The sequence below is a fragment of the Nematolebias whitei genome, chromosome 13 (genome assembly GCF_014905685.2).
Source record: "Nematolebias whitei isolate Nwh7 chromosome 13, NemWhi1, whole genome shotgun sequence".
In the NCBI taxonomy this organism is placed as follows: domain Eukaryota; kingdom Metazoa; phylum Chordata; class Actinopteri; order Cyprinodontiformes; family Rivulidae; genus Nematolebias; species Nematolebias whitei.
Genome location: NC_056510.1, coordinates 21,672,937 through 21,689,557, shown reverse-complemented (window position 1 = coordinate 21,689,557; position 16,621 = coordinate 21,672,937). Strand labels below are relative to the sequence as shown.

General features: G+C 39.4%; 3 protein-coding genes across 3 annotated transcripts in view; 2 read left to right on the top strand and 1 right to left on the bottom strand.

Moving 5' to 3' along the window:
* osbpl6 (oxysterol binding protein-like 6) overlaps positions 1-16,621 on the bottom strand; it is a 792,463-nt gene that overhangs the window by 58,157 nt on the left and 717,685 nt on the right. The window lies entirely within an intron of this gene.
* On the top strand, positions 4,206-6,436 carry LOC119419627 (cytochrome c-b). The gene is made up of 3 exons (XM_037686981.1): positions 4,206-4,333; positions 5,617-5,793; positions 5,888-6,436. The coding sequence occupies exons 2-3, from the start codon at positions 5,622-5,624 to the stop codon at positions 6,031-6,033; spliced, it is 318 nt and encodes a 105-aa protein (XP_037542909.1). The 5' UTR covers positions 4,206-4,333; positions 5,617-5,621; the 3' UTR covers positions 6,034-6,436.
* pde11a (phosphodiesterase 11a) overlaps positions 7,775-16,621 on the top strand; it is a 41,366-nt gene continuing 32,519 nt past the window's right edge. Inside the window, exons 1-2 of the mRNA XM_037686960.1 lie at positions 7,775-8,614; positions 8,919-9,077. Of these exons, the coding sequence (XP_037542888.1) occupies positions 7,775-8,614; positions 8,919-9,077 (999 nt within the window). The remainder of the gene's footprint in view (positions 8,615-8,918; positions 9,078-16,621) is intronic.

Genomic DNA, 16,621 nt, shown 5'->3' with positions numbered 1-16,621 from the left:
ACACTGCTCTTGTCGCAATCTTTCATTACAAAAACAAAAAAAAAGAAAGCATTTACACTGCAAAGATATATGCAATGATAAAAACACCATTTGCATTTTTCAGGTCAGGTTGGGACAACAAATATTTCAGAAAATCAATGATTATTGCTGATCAAACTGGCATAGGGCATTAAACCACAGGCAAACGTCCTTCCTCCTCCATGCTGTTCTTTAATTTATGGGTTAGGAGTAAATGACTGCAAAGTCACTGAATGACTTTCAGCTGAAAAAATAAAAGGGTTGACCGAGCGATGATGTGTGGATCTGTGAGGGACAGGAGTTGACTAACTTTTCAATTAGTTATCACCCCCACACTAACAGAATGAAAAGTGGAGATTGTGATCTTAACTAAGTCCCTATAGTGAGTGACTCACTAGGATAAGTTAAAAAAAGCAAATGCCAGTCAATGGTGCATTACATCACCAGAGTCAGAGTTAGACGTTGGACTGGATGCAAAGTATTCTTTTGAGTGGATCCTTCATCAGGATCATGTCAGAGGGATGCTGGGATGTTGGGGGTGAGATGCTCAGTGAGTTTGCATCTCAGTGTCGGACAAGCAGCAGAAGTGACGCGGAGGCTGTGTGCTCGTGTCTGACTGGTCCTCGGTGATTCAGTCGGGATGCAAATACAAAAAAAAAAAAAAAAAGCAGAAGCTGAGGTCTCAATCTGAGTAGCTTAAAAAAGCATCAAAGCTCAGCTCTAGTTCATTGTCATACTGAGGTCGTTTAATAGTTTAATATTGGAGTTAAAGGGGAATTATAATACTGGCTGGCTTACCACAGATGCGGAGGGATGACCATGTCTTTACAGTTCTTGGCGCAGAAAACAATTGATGGGGCTTTCCTTTGACTGGGCAGAGATCTCAGAGGCAGGCGGCTCCCATAAGAGTCCACATGGGATTTATCTGTGTTGATCCGTTCAACTCCTCTGCTGTGCGACGAACTAAAGCATTATGAGAGGTCTGGAGGGGAGAAAAAAGTGCTGTGTTTGCCTGTTTCCTTGAATGCAGACTGATGCTCTGCACAGCCCGGCTGCACCCCGCTCGCTCCTCCCTGCAGCAAGAAGAAGATGGGCTGGTGGCGGGAAGGAATCCACGGAGTGGATCACACACAGACGGTGGGGGGATCACAAAACACGGAGCTGGAGTTCACCAAGCTCGGACTGGAGCGGGATGATGATTCGGGATTCCCCCGATTCAGGGCTCACAAATTTTCTGAGCAGGTTTATTTGATGCACAGGTGACGCCACACACACACAGATGACTTTTATTTTTGTATTTGTGCCTTATCTAAAATATCTTCCCCCTTTCTCCATTTTTTTTTTTTTTTTTTGTAACAATGCTTCTTGGCAATCTGTGTTGGGAAACCTAAATGTCACATTTGTTAGGAAAATACAATTGTGGGTTGCTAAATCTTTTCCACCAATCATCTTATTTTGTCATGACTTGTTTTGAGCTTCTGGTACCCCTGGTCCTGATTGTCCAATTCATATGTGCATGGATTAGAATTGAAATGCAAGGAGATAACATGAAATGGTTTCTGATGGGTGGACACCCGTGAGAACAAGATACTAAACCATGATCAGCCATACTCCATATCATCTGGTGGAGTAATGCACCAAACAGCTGTCACAAATGAAATAAAATAATTAAATTAAATTTTAAAAACCCTCAAGAAGGTGGAATGTGGTGGTGGGCGTTCGTTTCTCAGATTTATTAGATGGGACTGTTTTTCATGAGACAAAACCTCAACCTCCGGGAGGAAGAAAAAAGGTGACGGCAAGTTTGCACACAAAAACAAGCAAAAAAAAAAACAACAACAACAAATTAAATTTTAATCAACCTTATATCTTATTTTTTCCACAGAAAATATAACACAGTTTGTAAAATGTGTGCAGTTATTAATTCAGGAAATTGCATGAGGAGATCTAGAGTGGCAGAGAAGTATGTTAGACTGGTACAGGACATGTATGAGGACAGCAGACCAGTGGTGGGATGTGCTGTAGGAGTGACAGATAGCTTCAAGGTGGAGGTAGGAGTGCATCAAGGATCGGCTCTGAGCCCCTTCTTGTTTGCTCTGATGATGGACCGACTAACAGATGAGGTCAGGCAGAACTCGCCGTGGACTATGATGTTTGCAGATGAAATGATCTGTGGTGAGAACAGGGAACAGGTGGAAGAGAACTTGGAGAGGTGGAAGTATGCACTTGAAAGAAGAGGAATGAAAGTCAGCCGTAGTAAGACAGAGTACATGTGTGTGAATGAGAGGGAGGCCGGTGGAACGGTGAGGCTACAAGGAGCAGAGGTCACAAAGGTGCAGGACTTCAAGTACTCGCCACTGTCCAGGGAAATGTGGAGTGTGGTAAAGAGGTGAAAAAGAGAGTCCAGACTGGATGGAGAAAAGTTTCAGGAGTAATTTGTGGCAAAAGGGTGTCAGCAAAGGTCAAAGGAAAGTTTACACGACAGTGGTGAGACCAGCTATGTTGTATGGTCTGGAGACAGAAACATTGACAAAAAGACAGGAGAAAGAACTGGAAGTGGCAGAATGAAGATGTTGAGGTTCTCCTTAGGAGCGACAGATGGATAAGATTAGAAATGAGATCATCAGAGTTGTTCCACTTTGGAGTAAGCTGTTGGGGGAAGAATCAGTTTTGTTGTGTGTTTCCTTGACTGATGAAGCCTTCCAGACCGAAGGCGAAACGTTTCAGCACAAAATAAAAAGAAACTATCCAGATGACCTGACTGAAAATGTTGGATTGTATACCTGGATTATTGAGCATGGACTTTGTTGACATGGAGGTACAAAGTAGTTGGAGTGAAGACAGAAGATGCAGAGGACAGAGTGAGATGGAGGAGGATGACTCGCTGTGGAGACCCCTGAAGAGGGAAAAAGAAGAAGAACTAATTCAGGAAATGAATATCCACCCCACTAATATTTTTGCTCGGGCACCTCCACTGCTCATAATAATACCTGTTCATTCAACCTTTATTTATACAGGTTAATCCCATTGAGTCTCGGGGACTCATTTACAAGACAGACCTGATTTCTTTAACAAAGAGTGATGACAACAGTGGATAACAACAACAACAACAATAGACAATCATAAAAGAGGCATACACATTTTATTTTTTTTTACAAATTAAAATAAACTGTCAACCAAAAGGACAGTCAAAAGGAAAAAAAATAGCGAGAAAACCCCCCAGCTAGACAGCTGTTAAATTGTTTGTTTCACAGTGATCAACACGACATTGACTGACTTTAATGACAAATGCTGGTTGAAGAAGGGGAAGCCATCCCACTGCAGTTTTTGTCCAAGCTGGTGAGCAGCATGAAGAGTTGAATCCAGGCTGTTGTGGCTGTGTATGGTTCTTCCACATGCTAAGGAGTCCCCTGTTTTTAAAAAGAATAAACAGGAAAATTGCCAATATCTATCTTGTTTGTTTAGACTTTAATCATTCAATACAATAAATGACACCAAACATATGCAGGCTTTTCAAGGGTATAAAACGTACTGTATTGTTAAAGTGACAATAAAGAAGCAACAAACCAATGATATTTGTGCAACGTTAAAATAAGCTGTCAGGAGGACTCAGTTTAACCCTCACATAAATTAGCTAATCAAAACATTAACACTTTGATTAAACAGACCAATATTTAATTTTTTGGGTGTTTGGGGAAATGCTTTAAAATAAGCAATACAAATAATCTTAAATACCATGGCACCCTTTTCCCCACATTGTTTTCATTCTACAGTAAATTGTGAGTCGACCACGGTTCCCAACCCCTCGTCCGTGTCCGGATTTGGCCCATGCGCCACTAGTTGGTGATCACTGTAACTCAGTGATAACTCAGTCAATTGAGCAGATATTGAGCTAATTATTATGAGCACGTATAAATTAAAGATTAACATAAACTGGATGGACTAGCTATTTTTGTGATCATCCAGCACGTTCGAGTCCATTATTTTCATTATAGTATTTCATATATTTATTCTTTTTGTTCCGGTGTCTTCTTGCTGTTTTAACTGTTTGTCTGCTGAAGGTTCTCTGGGACCACGCTGGCACTTTAAAGTAATTTGTCAATGGGATAAGGAAGTTTGACATTGCGCAGATTGACATTGAAAAAAGGCGGATGATGAAATGTCAGGTGACTCGTGACGTCACGTTTCGGCTCGAGTAACTTGAAGAGACGGAAGCACGTTTTTATAACGCAAGCGAAAAGTGCCGGCAGGAGGGCGAGACCCGGGTCTGAGGTGTGTTTAATCCCTCTGAATAACCACTACACATAAATACAAGGTAAGGGGGTTTAACAAAATGTCTGCTTGTTGTTTCGCAGTTTATTTGCCCTCAGGTCGTAATTGTTCTTGTTCTGTCACTTCCTCCTACAACGTGGCCTAGACCCAGAATGAGCCAGTTTCTGAATAATTAGCTCACCTTACTGTACTTTTGCTCCATTTTGTTGTACAGGGGATCTTTGTAACTACAACCCCTGCTCTTGTTTCACCTCTGGAGCACAACTTTTAAGGTTTTGTAACGAAAGAAGTTGTAAAACTTTGAGAGGAGCGCCCCCTAGTGACAGGTTGGGACTTTTTATTTAGGAAAACTGGTGAAGATTTGCACATTTTAGTTAAAAGTATGTTGTCTTTTTGCCTGTCTTGTGTGTTTGTTAGCAAAATATCACTGGATGGGTTTTAGGGCAACTTTCAGAAAGTAATCACTGTATGTCTCTAACTGGTTAACCTTTGGAGCCAACACCGGTTCAAATGGCCAACTTTAGTTTAGCTGACGCAGAAGCGGCGAGAACTTGGTCAGTTTTACAGATGTTGACTTAAGGTTTGGTGTGATAGCAGCTAAGATGCATCCACAAAAGATTTATTATTTATTAACCGTTATTTAACTAGGCAAATCTCATTGAGATCACATCTTTTTTGCAAGGGAGGCCTGGACCTAAAGGCAGCATGACATGCATGTTTCTGATCTGTGGGAGGAAACCGGAGTACCTGGAGAAAACCCACGCAAGCACGAGAAGAACATGCAAACTGCACACAGAAAGACCCCAGGTCCAACCCGGGATTGAACCCATGACCTTCTAGCTGTGTGGCAACAGCGCTAACCACTGAGCCGTTGTGCTGCCGAAGATACTCCGAGCATTTTGTGACAAAAAAAAAAACATTTCTAAGCCCAAGATAATTTTGGTTTAAAAGCAGCGGGTAATTTAAAGGTTCTTTGTCATTCGCATCACATGTGCATGAGTTGGAACGAAATTGTGTACTCGAGGTCCCAGTTACACCCAAAAATAGCAAAAATATAAGAAAAAGAACCAGGATCTAAGGTATATGCTAAACATTAATAATGTTATATAACACTGTGTATTAAACAGCAGCCTGAACATGAGTCTGATATGAGCAGATGGGTATGAATACAGCAGCTTAAAGGCAAGAAATCAGCAGCATGGATAATCAGCAGCACAGATAAAGTGGCATTACATCATTACATTAATATGCATTCCTTGGGGGGGGGGGGGGGGGGTTATGTCTTCAATTAATTTAGTGTTTTCTCTTCTTTCTTTTTTTTTTTAGAAACCATGTCAGGAGACGCAGAAAAAGGCAAGAAAGTGTTCGTCCAGAAGTGTGCCCAGTGTCACACTGTGGAAAACGGTGGCAAGCATAAGACTGGCCCCAACCTGTGGGGGCTCTTTGGACGCAAAACAGGCCAGGCAGACGGCTTCAGCTACACAGACGCCAACAAAACCAAAGGTAACCACTGCAAGTTCTCTATATGCTGATTTCTATCATGCAATCAATCATGTTGTTCGATTTCTGTAAACGTTGAGCATCGTTGTAATTCCAGGCATCATTTGGAATGAGGAAACCCTGATGGTTTATCTGGAGAACCCAAAGAAGTACATTCCAGGAACAAAGATGATCTTCGCCGGCATCAAGAAGAAGAACGAGCGCGCTGACCTTATTGCGTATCTTAAAGCTTCCACTTCATAAGCAATTCTTCTGCACATCTTTACTCAGTGTAGTGACCAACCTCTCAGGAGACCGAGACTAATAGTTTTTTCTTTTTCTAAATCAAGAGAGGACAGGGACCAGTTCATGTGATGTTTGCTAAAGTGCCACAGTTGTTGGAGCTGTATATTTAGTTTTGATATCAATTGTTCTCCTCACTGTTAAGTAATCGTCCTCTTGTGTCTTTGTCGCATATAAAATGATTAGTCTGTGTACTGTGAGTTCAGAATGCAGGGAATGAATGCTGTTTTCTTTGTCTTGTTTATTTCAAGAGCGATTGTGCCTTTTCTGATTGACCATACCTCAATCGTCCTGTCAGTTTTTTTCAATTTACAATATATGTACCGGTAAGTTGAATAAAATTGAACCATGTACTTAAATTGAACCGCTTAATTTTATTTATTTATTTTTTTTTTTTTGAGAAGACACCAGTCATTAGATGATGACCTGTAACAGAGACTTGCAATATTATGACATCACTTTTGCAGCAGAAGTGGAAGTTTAACTCAAGTTATACTGATATCACTATCATGAAAAAAGCAATGCACATTTTGTGGCGAAGGAAATGAGGCTCAGAATGCAACAATTTTCAGTCAGGTCATTAAGAAACTGTCCAGATGATCTGACTGAAAAATTTTTTTGGATTGTATACCTCGATTATCGAGTATGGACTTAAAAAAATTTTTTTTTTTTGAGGCTCAGAACACTTAAATTGCCATTTTAATGCTTAATTTATAAGCCATATTTTACTACTTCTAACCCCCACAATAGGGTCACAAGTCTTCCAGTGCTATTCTGTGGGTCACACATTAGCTGCACTAAAGTAACATTTTCCTCTTACATTCGCTGAATGAAGCAGTTCAACATTTGGAGTTTTGCGCCCTCTTGTGTTCAGATCCCGTTACTGCACCCGGTGCCATTAAAAAAAAAACGGATTTGATTTTCTGACACTCGCTCTGCCAATAAACGTCGCTGTTCTATAACTTAATGAAATAGAGCACTGCAGTTTCAGGATGTGCTAAAGTTAGGGCTTCTGTGAAAGAGGTGCAACACTTGATTTCTTTAAAATCAGTAATGCACGCGCTTTCATCCACTCTGAAAGGAATTAACAGCATGATGTTAAGGTGATAAAGAGTGAGGACGCATTCGTTTCTTTTTGCGCATGCAGCCTGGAACGTGCTGGGGTATTTCCTCTAATTATTAGCCTTGAAGCTCATCGCAGAGTTTCTGTAAAGGAGGGCAACTGGTTCAAAATGAGCAGGGAGCTGAAGCAACCCTGAGCTGCTGTCAGTGTGACGAAGCTCCAGCATCAGCCAACTGCAGCTCGCGTCATTTGCACAGGAGGGACGGAGACACGCGGTGCTGCTGGCTCTCTGAGTGAGATTCCCAGTGCCTCTGACGCTCCAGAGCCCCTGCTTTACTTTTACTCGGGTCTGCCTTAATGATCTGAAATGAGGTGAGAGCGCGGCGGAGATGCTGTGGAGGAAGAGGCTGGCGCGCAAAAGGAGAGTCTCCATCCTTCTCCTCGCAGCGCTCAAACTGGATATGTAGCTCCAGGGGTGTTTTTTTTTTCTCTCTTTCTTCTTCTTCTTCTTCTTCTCTTTGGATGGAAGTTGTGGCGTTTGCACGATTCTCCACTCTTCTTTAACCCTCAGTTAATCCTCATAGATGAGATTTCTCTGCGCCACTTCAAGGTTCACTCAGGACCACCCGGAGCTCAGACATGGCAGTGTCAAATATGCTGTTCTCTGACGTAGAAAGTTTCCTGGACTCACATCCGGAGTTGTTCGAGGACTACCTGAGCAGGAAGGGGAATTATAGCATGGTGGAGAAATGGCTCAAGAATCACCAGGCGAGCAAAGCAGCAGCAGCAGCAGCAGGACCGGCGGCGGCTGTAGCAGCTGCTGCTGCTGCTGCTGCTGCAGCTCCCATCACCAAGCCGAGAGAGGAGAGGAGCCACGCGTGCATGGACAGCTGGGCGAGCAAATGCGACGGCCTGCAGCGGAGAGCCTCCCAGAAGGAGCTGCGCAAAACTTTCGCCCGATCCAAGGCCATCAACGTGAACAGGACCTACGACGAGCACGTGAACTCCAGGGCGCAGGAGCCGCTCACGAGCATGAGGAGGAGAGCTCTGCTGAGGAAAGCCAGCTCCTTACCCCCGACCACTGCGCACATCCTGAGCGCGCTGCTGGAGTCCAGAGTCAACATCCCCCAGTACCAGTCCACAGCCGTGGACTTCAAATATTACCTGAAAGAGAACAACGAAAGAGAGTTCTTCCTGGAGCTGGTTAAAGACATCTCCAACGACCTGGACCTGACGAGCCTCAGCTACAAGATCTTGGTGTTTGTGTGCATCATGGTGGACGCAGACCGGTGCTCCTTGTTTTTGGTGGAGGGAACGGGCAACAAGAAGACACTGGTGTCCAAATTCTTTGACGTGCACGTGGGGACCACGGTTTTACCCTCAATGAACTCAGATGAAGTTCAGGTGCCGTGGGGCAAAGGGATCATTGGATACGTGGCTGAGCATGGAGAGACAGTGAACATCCCTGACGCATATCAGGTGCCTGCTCCTTTGCACGTGCCCAAACCCCTTTCAGTCACTTGGCCACGTTATTTCTCCCAGCTGATTGATGACAGGCCATATTTTGTCACAGTGAAAACAGGCTTGCATGAAACCAAAGTGAGAGATCATATGGTCACATTGCTTCCCAAATGAATCTACTGGTTTATTCTTCTAAATCAGACACTTCTTCATGTTTAAAGCAGCATTAACACATTTCAAATGTTGTCAAACTTATTTGAGCATTTTTCTATCATGAACAGTTTCATTTTCCCTCCTGTTTAATTTTGTTTTTGGCTTGCAGGACCGCCGGTTCAGTGATGAAATTGACAAGCTGACAGGGTACAAAACCAAGTCCCTCCTGTGCATGCCCATACGCAACAGTGATGGTGAGATCATTGGGGTTGCTCAGGCCATTAACAAGACTTCCAGTGGAGAGCTCTTTACTGAAGACGATGAGAAGGTAAAGCCATTATCATCATCTATAACACAACACAAACACTGCTGCCAAATTGGTAAGATATACTATAAAGTGCAAAATAGAAATATATTGGGGATAGGTAGATCAAACCCTTTCTTATTTGTATTTAAATAGAGCATCTGCTGAGGAAGAAAAGGAGCAAGTTACTATAAAATATCACAAAACTGGCAGGATTTGTGGTTTTGTGCTTTTGCAGATTTTTATAAAAGGACAAAATCCCACATGGTTAAATATGTGTCGTATTTGACAGAGAAAGAACGGGGCTGTTGATTAAATGTGGCAAATGTTCCCCGCACCTCACAAGATTTCATCATGTTAAAGTGATGGTCCAAATCTTTTGATGTGCAAACTTTTATAGCGTGAACACTAACGAATAAAGTTTTCTCTGTGTGCCGATTCATTGTTAGTCTGCTGGAAATATTCCTATTTGTACCACAGGCTGCATCAGAGGTGCTGCTGCTGCTTTTTGCTTCAGCTAAAGCTCACAGAAATCTGTGTGTGCTGCAAAATTGATCTCATGTTTAGCATTTGCGCTACATTTTTGAGCTGAGTTGCATTAAGAACTGCGTTTCCTTAACCCTGTTTGACCACGCTGTTAGCTTCAAACATAAAGATGATCAAGGAATATTAGTACAACTCTACTAAATGACAAATCAAACAGACATAGTGAAATAAATATACACAACAGATGCAATATAACTGAACAATAAAGCCAATCTATTGTCTAATGTGATAAAACTCAACATGCGTTTGTCATTCATTGATTATATTCATTCTACACATTCAGTCTAAATATAAACAAAATTGCTTAATTTAACTTTTTATCCAAACATGTTTATTTCCATTTTCGTCCATTATCGAATAAAATAATGTTCCAGACAATCAAAGACCGTGTTTGACAATGGATTTAAACAGGAAATGATCAAACAGGTGATGCTGATGGGAAACTAGAGCCTCCCTGTTTTTATTTTTTATTTTTATGGGAGCATATTAAAATGGAAAGAATTAGCCCGGAGTAATGCCCCTGCTTTATGATTCATATGTGGCATTTCAAGGATGTTACTCAGTTGTTGTTTTATTTATTTATTTTGTAGACATGCACTGTTCTGTGCACAGCGAGGCAACTAACTGTCACACTTTATTAATGTCAGTGTTGTAACACTTATGTGTTCGCAGTGGCAAAGACAAACAACCAAAAGGGGATTTTTGTTACATTTTATTTATTTTTTGTGTTATGTTTTGCATTTTGACCTACATACATGGAATATTGTATTCATTTATGCAGAATAAACCAACTAAACTAACCGGATAAACTTCCTAAAACAAGAGTCAACAAAGTAGATATCAGGTTGCTTTTTCCTCAAATTAAAGAGCACGTCTTTAAACATGATTTGAATTCAATAAGAGGTGCAGGCGCAAGTCTTTTTGTGAGATTTGAGGAGAATGTTTTTCTAAAACAACATGATGGTTTTTTTTTTAAGTATTATATATTTCAGCAGTTCTTAGAAGGGTTTTGATTTCTAAAAATTGTGTTTGCCCTAAATTTCAAACGATAAAAGTTTTAATCTCTGAACTTTGTTGCACCATCACATGCAATTATTCCTATTTAAATTTGAAATTATATGATGCATATTGTTTTTTGGATGTGGGAAATCACAGATGATTACCATAATGTCCTAAAAAATCAATAAATGGTAAATGGACTGTACTTATATAACGGTTTTCTATCTTATCGAGACACTCAAAGCTCTTTACACTACAATCTATGTCCTCATGTACCCATTCATACAGCACTCTACTAGATCTCTACAAAGCTAATTGAACAAATCATTCTAAAGAGACTAATCAGAGCTTTATCACATTCATACACTGATGGGACACACATCGGAGGCAATGAGGGGTTCAGTGTCTTTCCCTGAGACTCTTCGGCATGTGACTGCTCCTGGATTCGAACCCCCTACTCTTGCATTGGAGGACGACTGCTCTAACCACTCAGCTACATCCGCCCCATTGGTTATTTATTTATTTTTTCATCATGTCTTTTTAAATTAGAATATTTAAAACTGGTTGGAATCTTTTGTCTTATAAACATCATCTGACAAACATGTTTTCTGTTGGTTTCTGTGCACAAACTGGGTGTAACTAATATTTACTCTTCTCAGACTTTACCCAAGTTACTTGTTTGACACCTTCAGACTTAATTTTAGAGTCTGGGTTTGTTGTCAGAGCTGGTTCGTTTGCACAATTATATTTTCCTTATGCAATAAGTTCCAGGAGTCCCAAACACCAGAGCCAGAAAAATCACATTTATGCCTTTAGATGCTCATAGTAGGTGAAATTTCACCTGAATTCATGTTGAAACAACCAGTTAGTTTGTGATTATTTGAAATGTATCCATTTAAACTGCACATGCTTGTATATTCCATTGTTCCTTAAGATGAGTCTGTTTTATTATTCCCTTGTTTAGAGACATCTTTCACACTGCGTTAACATTACACTAATGCCTGGGATGGCTCCTGCTGAATTAGTAATGAAACGTGATGCGGACGCAGCAAGCTCGCTGTGTTCAGCACAGCTGCAGCTCAGCTAATATAAAGTCTGTGCAATAGGAAAGTATCATACTTTTGAATGCAATAAATTATCACACAGCAAATGTCATTAGGGGCTTATGTATACCTTCATTAAAACTATTTTTCCCCCACATTGCATGTCTGCTTTGAAATCCCACACGTCCTTAATTGTGTTCTGTTGATACCCTACAGAACTGCAGAGCTGAGAGGAGTTTAAATACTGGTTCAACCCGTCTGTAATTGCAGCGTCTCATTTCTGTGGAGGAATCCAGCAGCTTGACTTAAATTACAAGCGGACCTAATGCTGCTATCCATATTTCTGGTCACATTAGTTTGATTTTGCATTATTATTGTTGCTTTACTTACCGTTTAACATTAAACATTAATGCATCATTTCCAGGTAGATATATTCATAAGTGAGCTCTAATATCCAAGTTCACACATGTGGGTTTTATCTGCCGATACTGTTCAACATCAGCGCGAGCCGTTTGCAAAAAAGCATTCTATCCCTCGTGTCTGTGCTCCCTCTGGCCGCCAAAGTCCCTGTCAAATTGGTTCGAAGTGATGCAGTAATAACTGCTTTCACGCTGCTTCCCAATGCAAAGCTGCAGGCGAAGAACAGAGAACTCCATTTCTGCCAATACGTTTCCAGAGGAAATTATCTAAGCAACTTCATACTCGACTTCATCCCTGTAAACTGCTAATGAACACAAACATGTGACCAAATTATAAGATCAACAGAGTGCAATATAAAACTCTGTTGGTAAGAACATCTGTTCTTTTAACTTAAGTTCAAAGTGTTGAAACGTGAAGAGTGGATACTACATAGTATTAGGTAGTAATTAGCACACTGTTGTAATTATTACTTAGTGTGATTAGGCTCATTCTATGCATTCAATATGTTTGACTTCATGAAAAGGTCTTTGTGAAACAATCCATAAAAAAAACTTGTAAATTCTTGATATAAAAGAAATTATACCAACTTAACATACAGATGTTTGCAGTGACAAAAGGAAACTGTTTAAGCAGTTTTAGATATTTTGCAGTAAAAAAATGTCGAAGACACTGCAGGAACAAGAAAGGAGTAATAGATGATTAAATAGGGATTTTTTTCTTTTCGCTTTGAGTTTGCTGTTTAGCACACGTTGACATCGGAAATAAACCAAATCAAAACCATGACAATGAGTCAAGTTCACCTAGTTTTGATAGTTATAAAATAAATAACAAATTAGCTAAATTCTAGAGGCACTTAAAAAATGCATAAGCCAAGAACATGCAGTACATTAGTCTTTTCATTTGGAAGATTTGTGGTTCCAAGTGGTCACAGTGTCTGTTTTACAAGATGCTGAACTCTAATTTTCTGTCTTGTGTTTAATTATAGAGAACAAATCTAAAGTTATGATAACCAGTACTGTGTAAATATTTGACAACACAAATGAGAAGCACTTTGTAAACACAAAGAGTCAAAAGCTGCAATGCAGTGACACTTTTATTTTGTGTAATCAAATTTGCAGCCTGAGCTGCACTGAAGGACCAACCACTCACCTTGACATGCCTACAAAATGTTTTACCCCCCATGGAGCTAAGATGTGTAAATGGAAATACCCTCTGTGCGTCAGTCTGTGCATTTTGTGAGCACAACAACTTGAACAAATGTGGCATACTGACTTCCAGTTTGGTGTGTGGCTGTTTGTATAGAAAAGAAAGTTTCTTTTCAAATGTTCAAATGTTTTCAAATGTTGAGCTGTCATGTAAAAATCCAAAATGGTTGCTGCCATATATGTTTATAAACTAAACTTGTAAGTTGGATAACTTTAAAAATGAACAATGTGCCCATTTCCATTTTGGTGTGTGGCTATAGGCTTAGCAAAGATCACTGTCAACTGGGCTGCCAAGTCGAAATCCAAGATGGCCACCACCATACTATACAAACATACATAATGTGTATATATATATTTACCATGTTTTCTGTCGTAAGTTGCTTATGAGTACAAGTCACATGTCAAAAAAGGCATCATGAAAAGTGGAAAAACATATACAGTACCGTCCCTCCGTACTTTGCGGTACGAATCCCCACGATAAATGAGGGACTACTGTATATACATATATATTTATATGTGTGTGTGTGTGTGTGTGTGTGTGTGTGTGTGTGTGTGTGTGTGTGTGTGTGTAAACTGGCCACCCTAATTATTTGAGGAAACTGTGCTTTCTCGTTTTTAAAATTGCCTAAAATACAATTTCCTCAAATGATTGGGGTGGCCTTTGAAGTGACTGAAGTGGTGGTGAAGGCCACCGCTGACCACCCCCTGGTTCCACCAAAGCACCCGATCATATGAATTGCTCTGTCCATTCACCAGGATCTGTCATTCTGCAGCGCCTCGGACAAACAAAAAAAAACAAAAAAAACCCAATAAATTAATTTAAAAAAATCTTTACCTCTGTTCTTCCACACAGTGTAACTCATACTCACTTGAATATCTTGCACCAAAAAAAAAAAAAAAAGGTTTACTTGCAGTCCCTGTTCAATTCCAGTCCAGAAAAAACACTCATTTCAAAAACTACAAACATTCACTATTCAAATCTCTCAGCCATGTGAGACAGTGTTTTTTTCTTCTTGCCGTTATGTTGAATATATATTTTGATTAAAACAGAGTTCACAATGCACAGCATGTGTAAATTTCTGCATCAACCCTGATGGAGGCATGTTCCCATGCCTTCACTGTTGTGTGGTTGATGGGTGGGAAATGTTTCTGTCTCCAGTGAGAGGAGCTGCTTATCTTTTTATAGGCTTTCCCTCAGATGTTTGCACAGAGACTTGTCCTAATGAAAATTGCAAAGAGTTCTTTGCTCACTCTTTTCTGTCTTTGATGCGCCGAGGTGCTCTAACACTGAGAAGCACCTCAAATCTTTTGTTTCATTTATTATTTTTTATTTGTTTGATACATTAGAGCGTACATAAAAAACATTAATATGTTCAGGTCTCTATTGTAAATGAGTCCTCGAGGCTCAATGGGATTTACCTGTCTCAATAAAGGTAGAATGAATGTTTTCGTACCCTTTGTTATTAATTTGATCCGGGCTGGTTTTAGAAAGCGGTGATTCAGATGTTTTTAAAAATGGTGTTGTGTGGATATGGAATAAACAAATAATATCTTACCTGCTGAAGATGGCTCTTTGCATTAAGTCAGTTTTGAGACAAAGAGTTGATTCTAAACAGAACGATGAGGAAACAGCTACAGTCTCACCAATTTCATTTCAGCTCATGTAAATGTTATTTTATAAACTTTTACAGTGATGCCAAAATTCCATAACTGTTATTTACACAAATTATTTGATTACTTGAAAATGCAAAAGCAGCAGCTAGCAGTAGCACTTCCAGTGCAGCTTTGGGTATTTACAGGAACATCTTATTTTTTTTCTATCAGAATAATCATTTTAAATTAATGTAATGGTTTATAAACTAGCTCTATGATGTGTTGGACGTGGGAGATATTTTAAAATGGCAGCAATCCACTTTGGCTTTGGTCTCCCAATCAATCCATTCAAAGTTAAACTCTTCTTTTTTTTAAACTGAGCACATTCAAAGATCTGTCTACAACAGGCCAGATGTTAATTGTTCAAAATCTTTCTTTTGATTTTCAATTCAAAAGAACTGAATTGTTGCTTTTAGCAAACATTGTTTTTAGTGACTGTGATCCTTCAGAAATCAATGAAAAACTACTTAAATAAATATTTGTGAAATTTTGTGTATATTAAAACTAGAACAATCTCTGTTGAATAATGTTCATTTTCTCTAGGTATTTAGCATGCCAATAACTATCAAAAGTCATTATATTTAACAATCTATTGCCATTTGTAAATCCATATTTTTAGATGGTATCTGTTATATTGTCATTCATTACAGTAAATTTCAGTAAACCTGCTTAGATAACCATTTCTGTTTTCATTGCCAGCATTTCAGCTTTTAGTTGAGCCTGCTGTTGATGTTTTTGTCATGAAACCAGTCTTCGTTTTTTGAAATGCAACATCCGAGTTTTTATTCATGAGCCATTTTAAACAGCTCTGGCCTCTCCTCACCAATGCAATGAAAGGTGAAATCCACTCTGTAAGCCATTCACATGGAGAGCTGCAGAGATAAAACCATAACTATGTAATTTCCCTTGACTTGCTTCATAAAAAACTACCATTTGTGGAAGAGGAAGTTGTTGAAAGCACATGAACCTACAGTCCCTGCGGCCTTTGCCAGTTATTTCCTTTATTTTTCTTTTTTTTAATAAACCATTTTTTATTGGTCAGTTCAGAGGTCTCAAGGCAAAAAAAAAAAAGTCTTGTTTATAATGCAACCTTGTATAATAGCCTGACAGGATGTAATTAGAAAGAGCAGGGCTCTTCTCAAGTTTGTGTTCTAGTTCTACAGGCGGATCCATAATCAGATCCCTAAAGTTCTGCTTGCTAATGAATCTGCTCCTCCTGGGGTTATTGATGGCCACAGTCTTTCTGAAAGATCATTATTAGAAAATTCTTTTGGACAGCTGAAATAATATGTAATGGCCTATTGCTCAACAGCATATTTCTTGCTAATTATCAAAACTAGAACAATTGTACAATTCTGATTATGTATATTGACTGAATGACGTGGGTAAAATTAATTTACTTGTTGGAATGACAATGAGTTTATTGTGGATAATCATCTAATTAGTTGTGAAATTCTGAATTTAAAGTATATAACATGGTATTGATGTGCAGAATAAATATGACACAAATGAAGAATTCTGTTTTTGTGGTGATTAAATGAAATTATAAACTATTAAAATTTATTTTGTAGCCCTAATTACTTTTTTAATTGGTTGCAAAGTTTAGGGTGGTTTTATTATTGTGGCAATACAGTAGTCCCTTGTTAATTGCCGGGGTTCCGTTTATATATATATATATATATATATATATATATATATATAT

Bases quoted from the DNA above. Each gene is read 5' to 3' on its own strand.
- LOC119419627 (XM_037686981.1), top strand. From the start codon at position 5,622: ATGTCAGGAGACGCAGAAAAAGGCAAGAAAGTGTTCGTCCAGAAGTGT. The intron at 5,794-5,887 runs GTAACCACTGCA...TTGTAATTCCAG, and splicing joins AGACGCCAACAAAACCAAAG to GCATCATTTGGAATGAGGAA.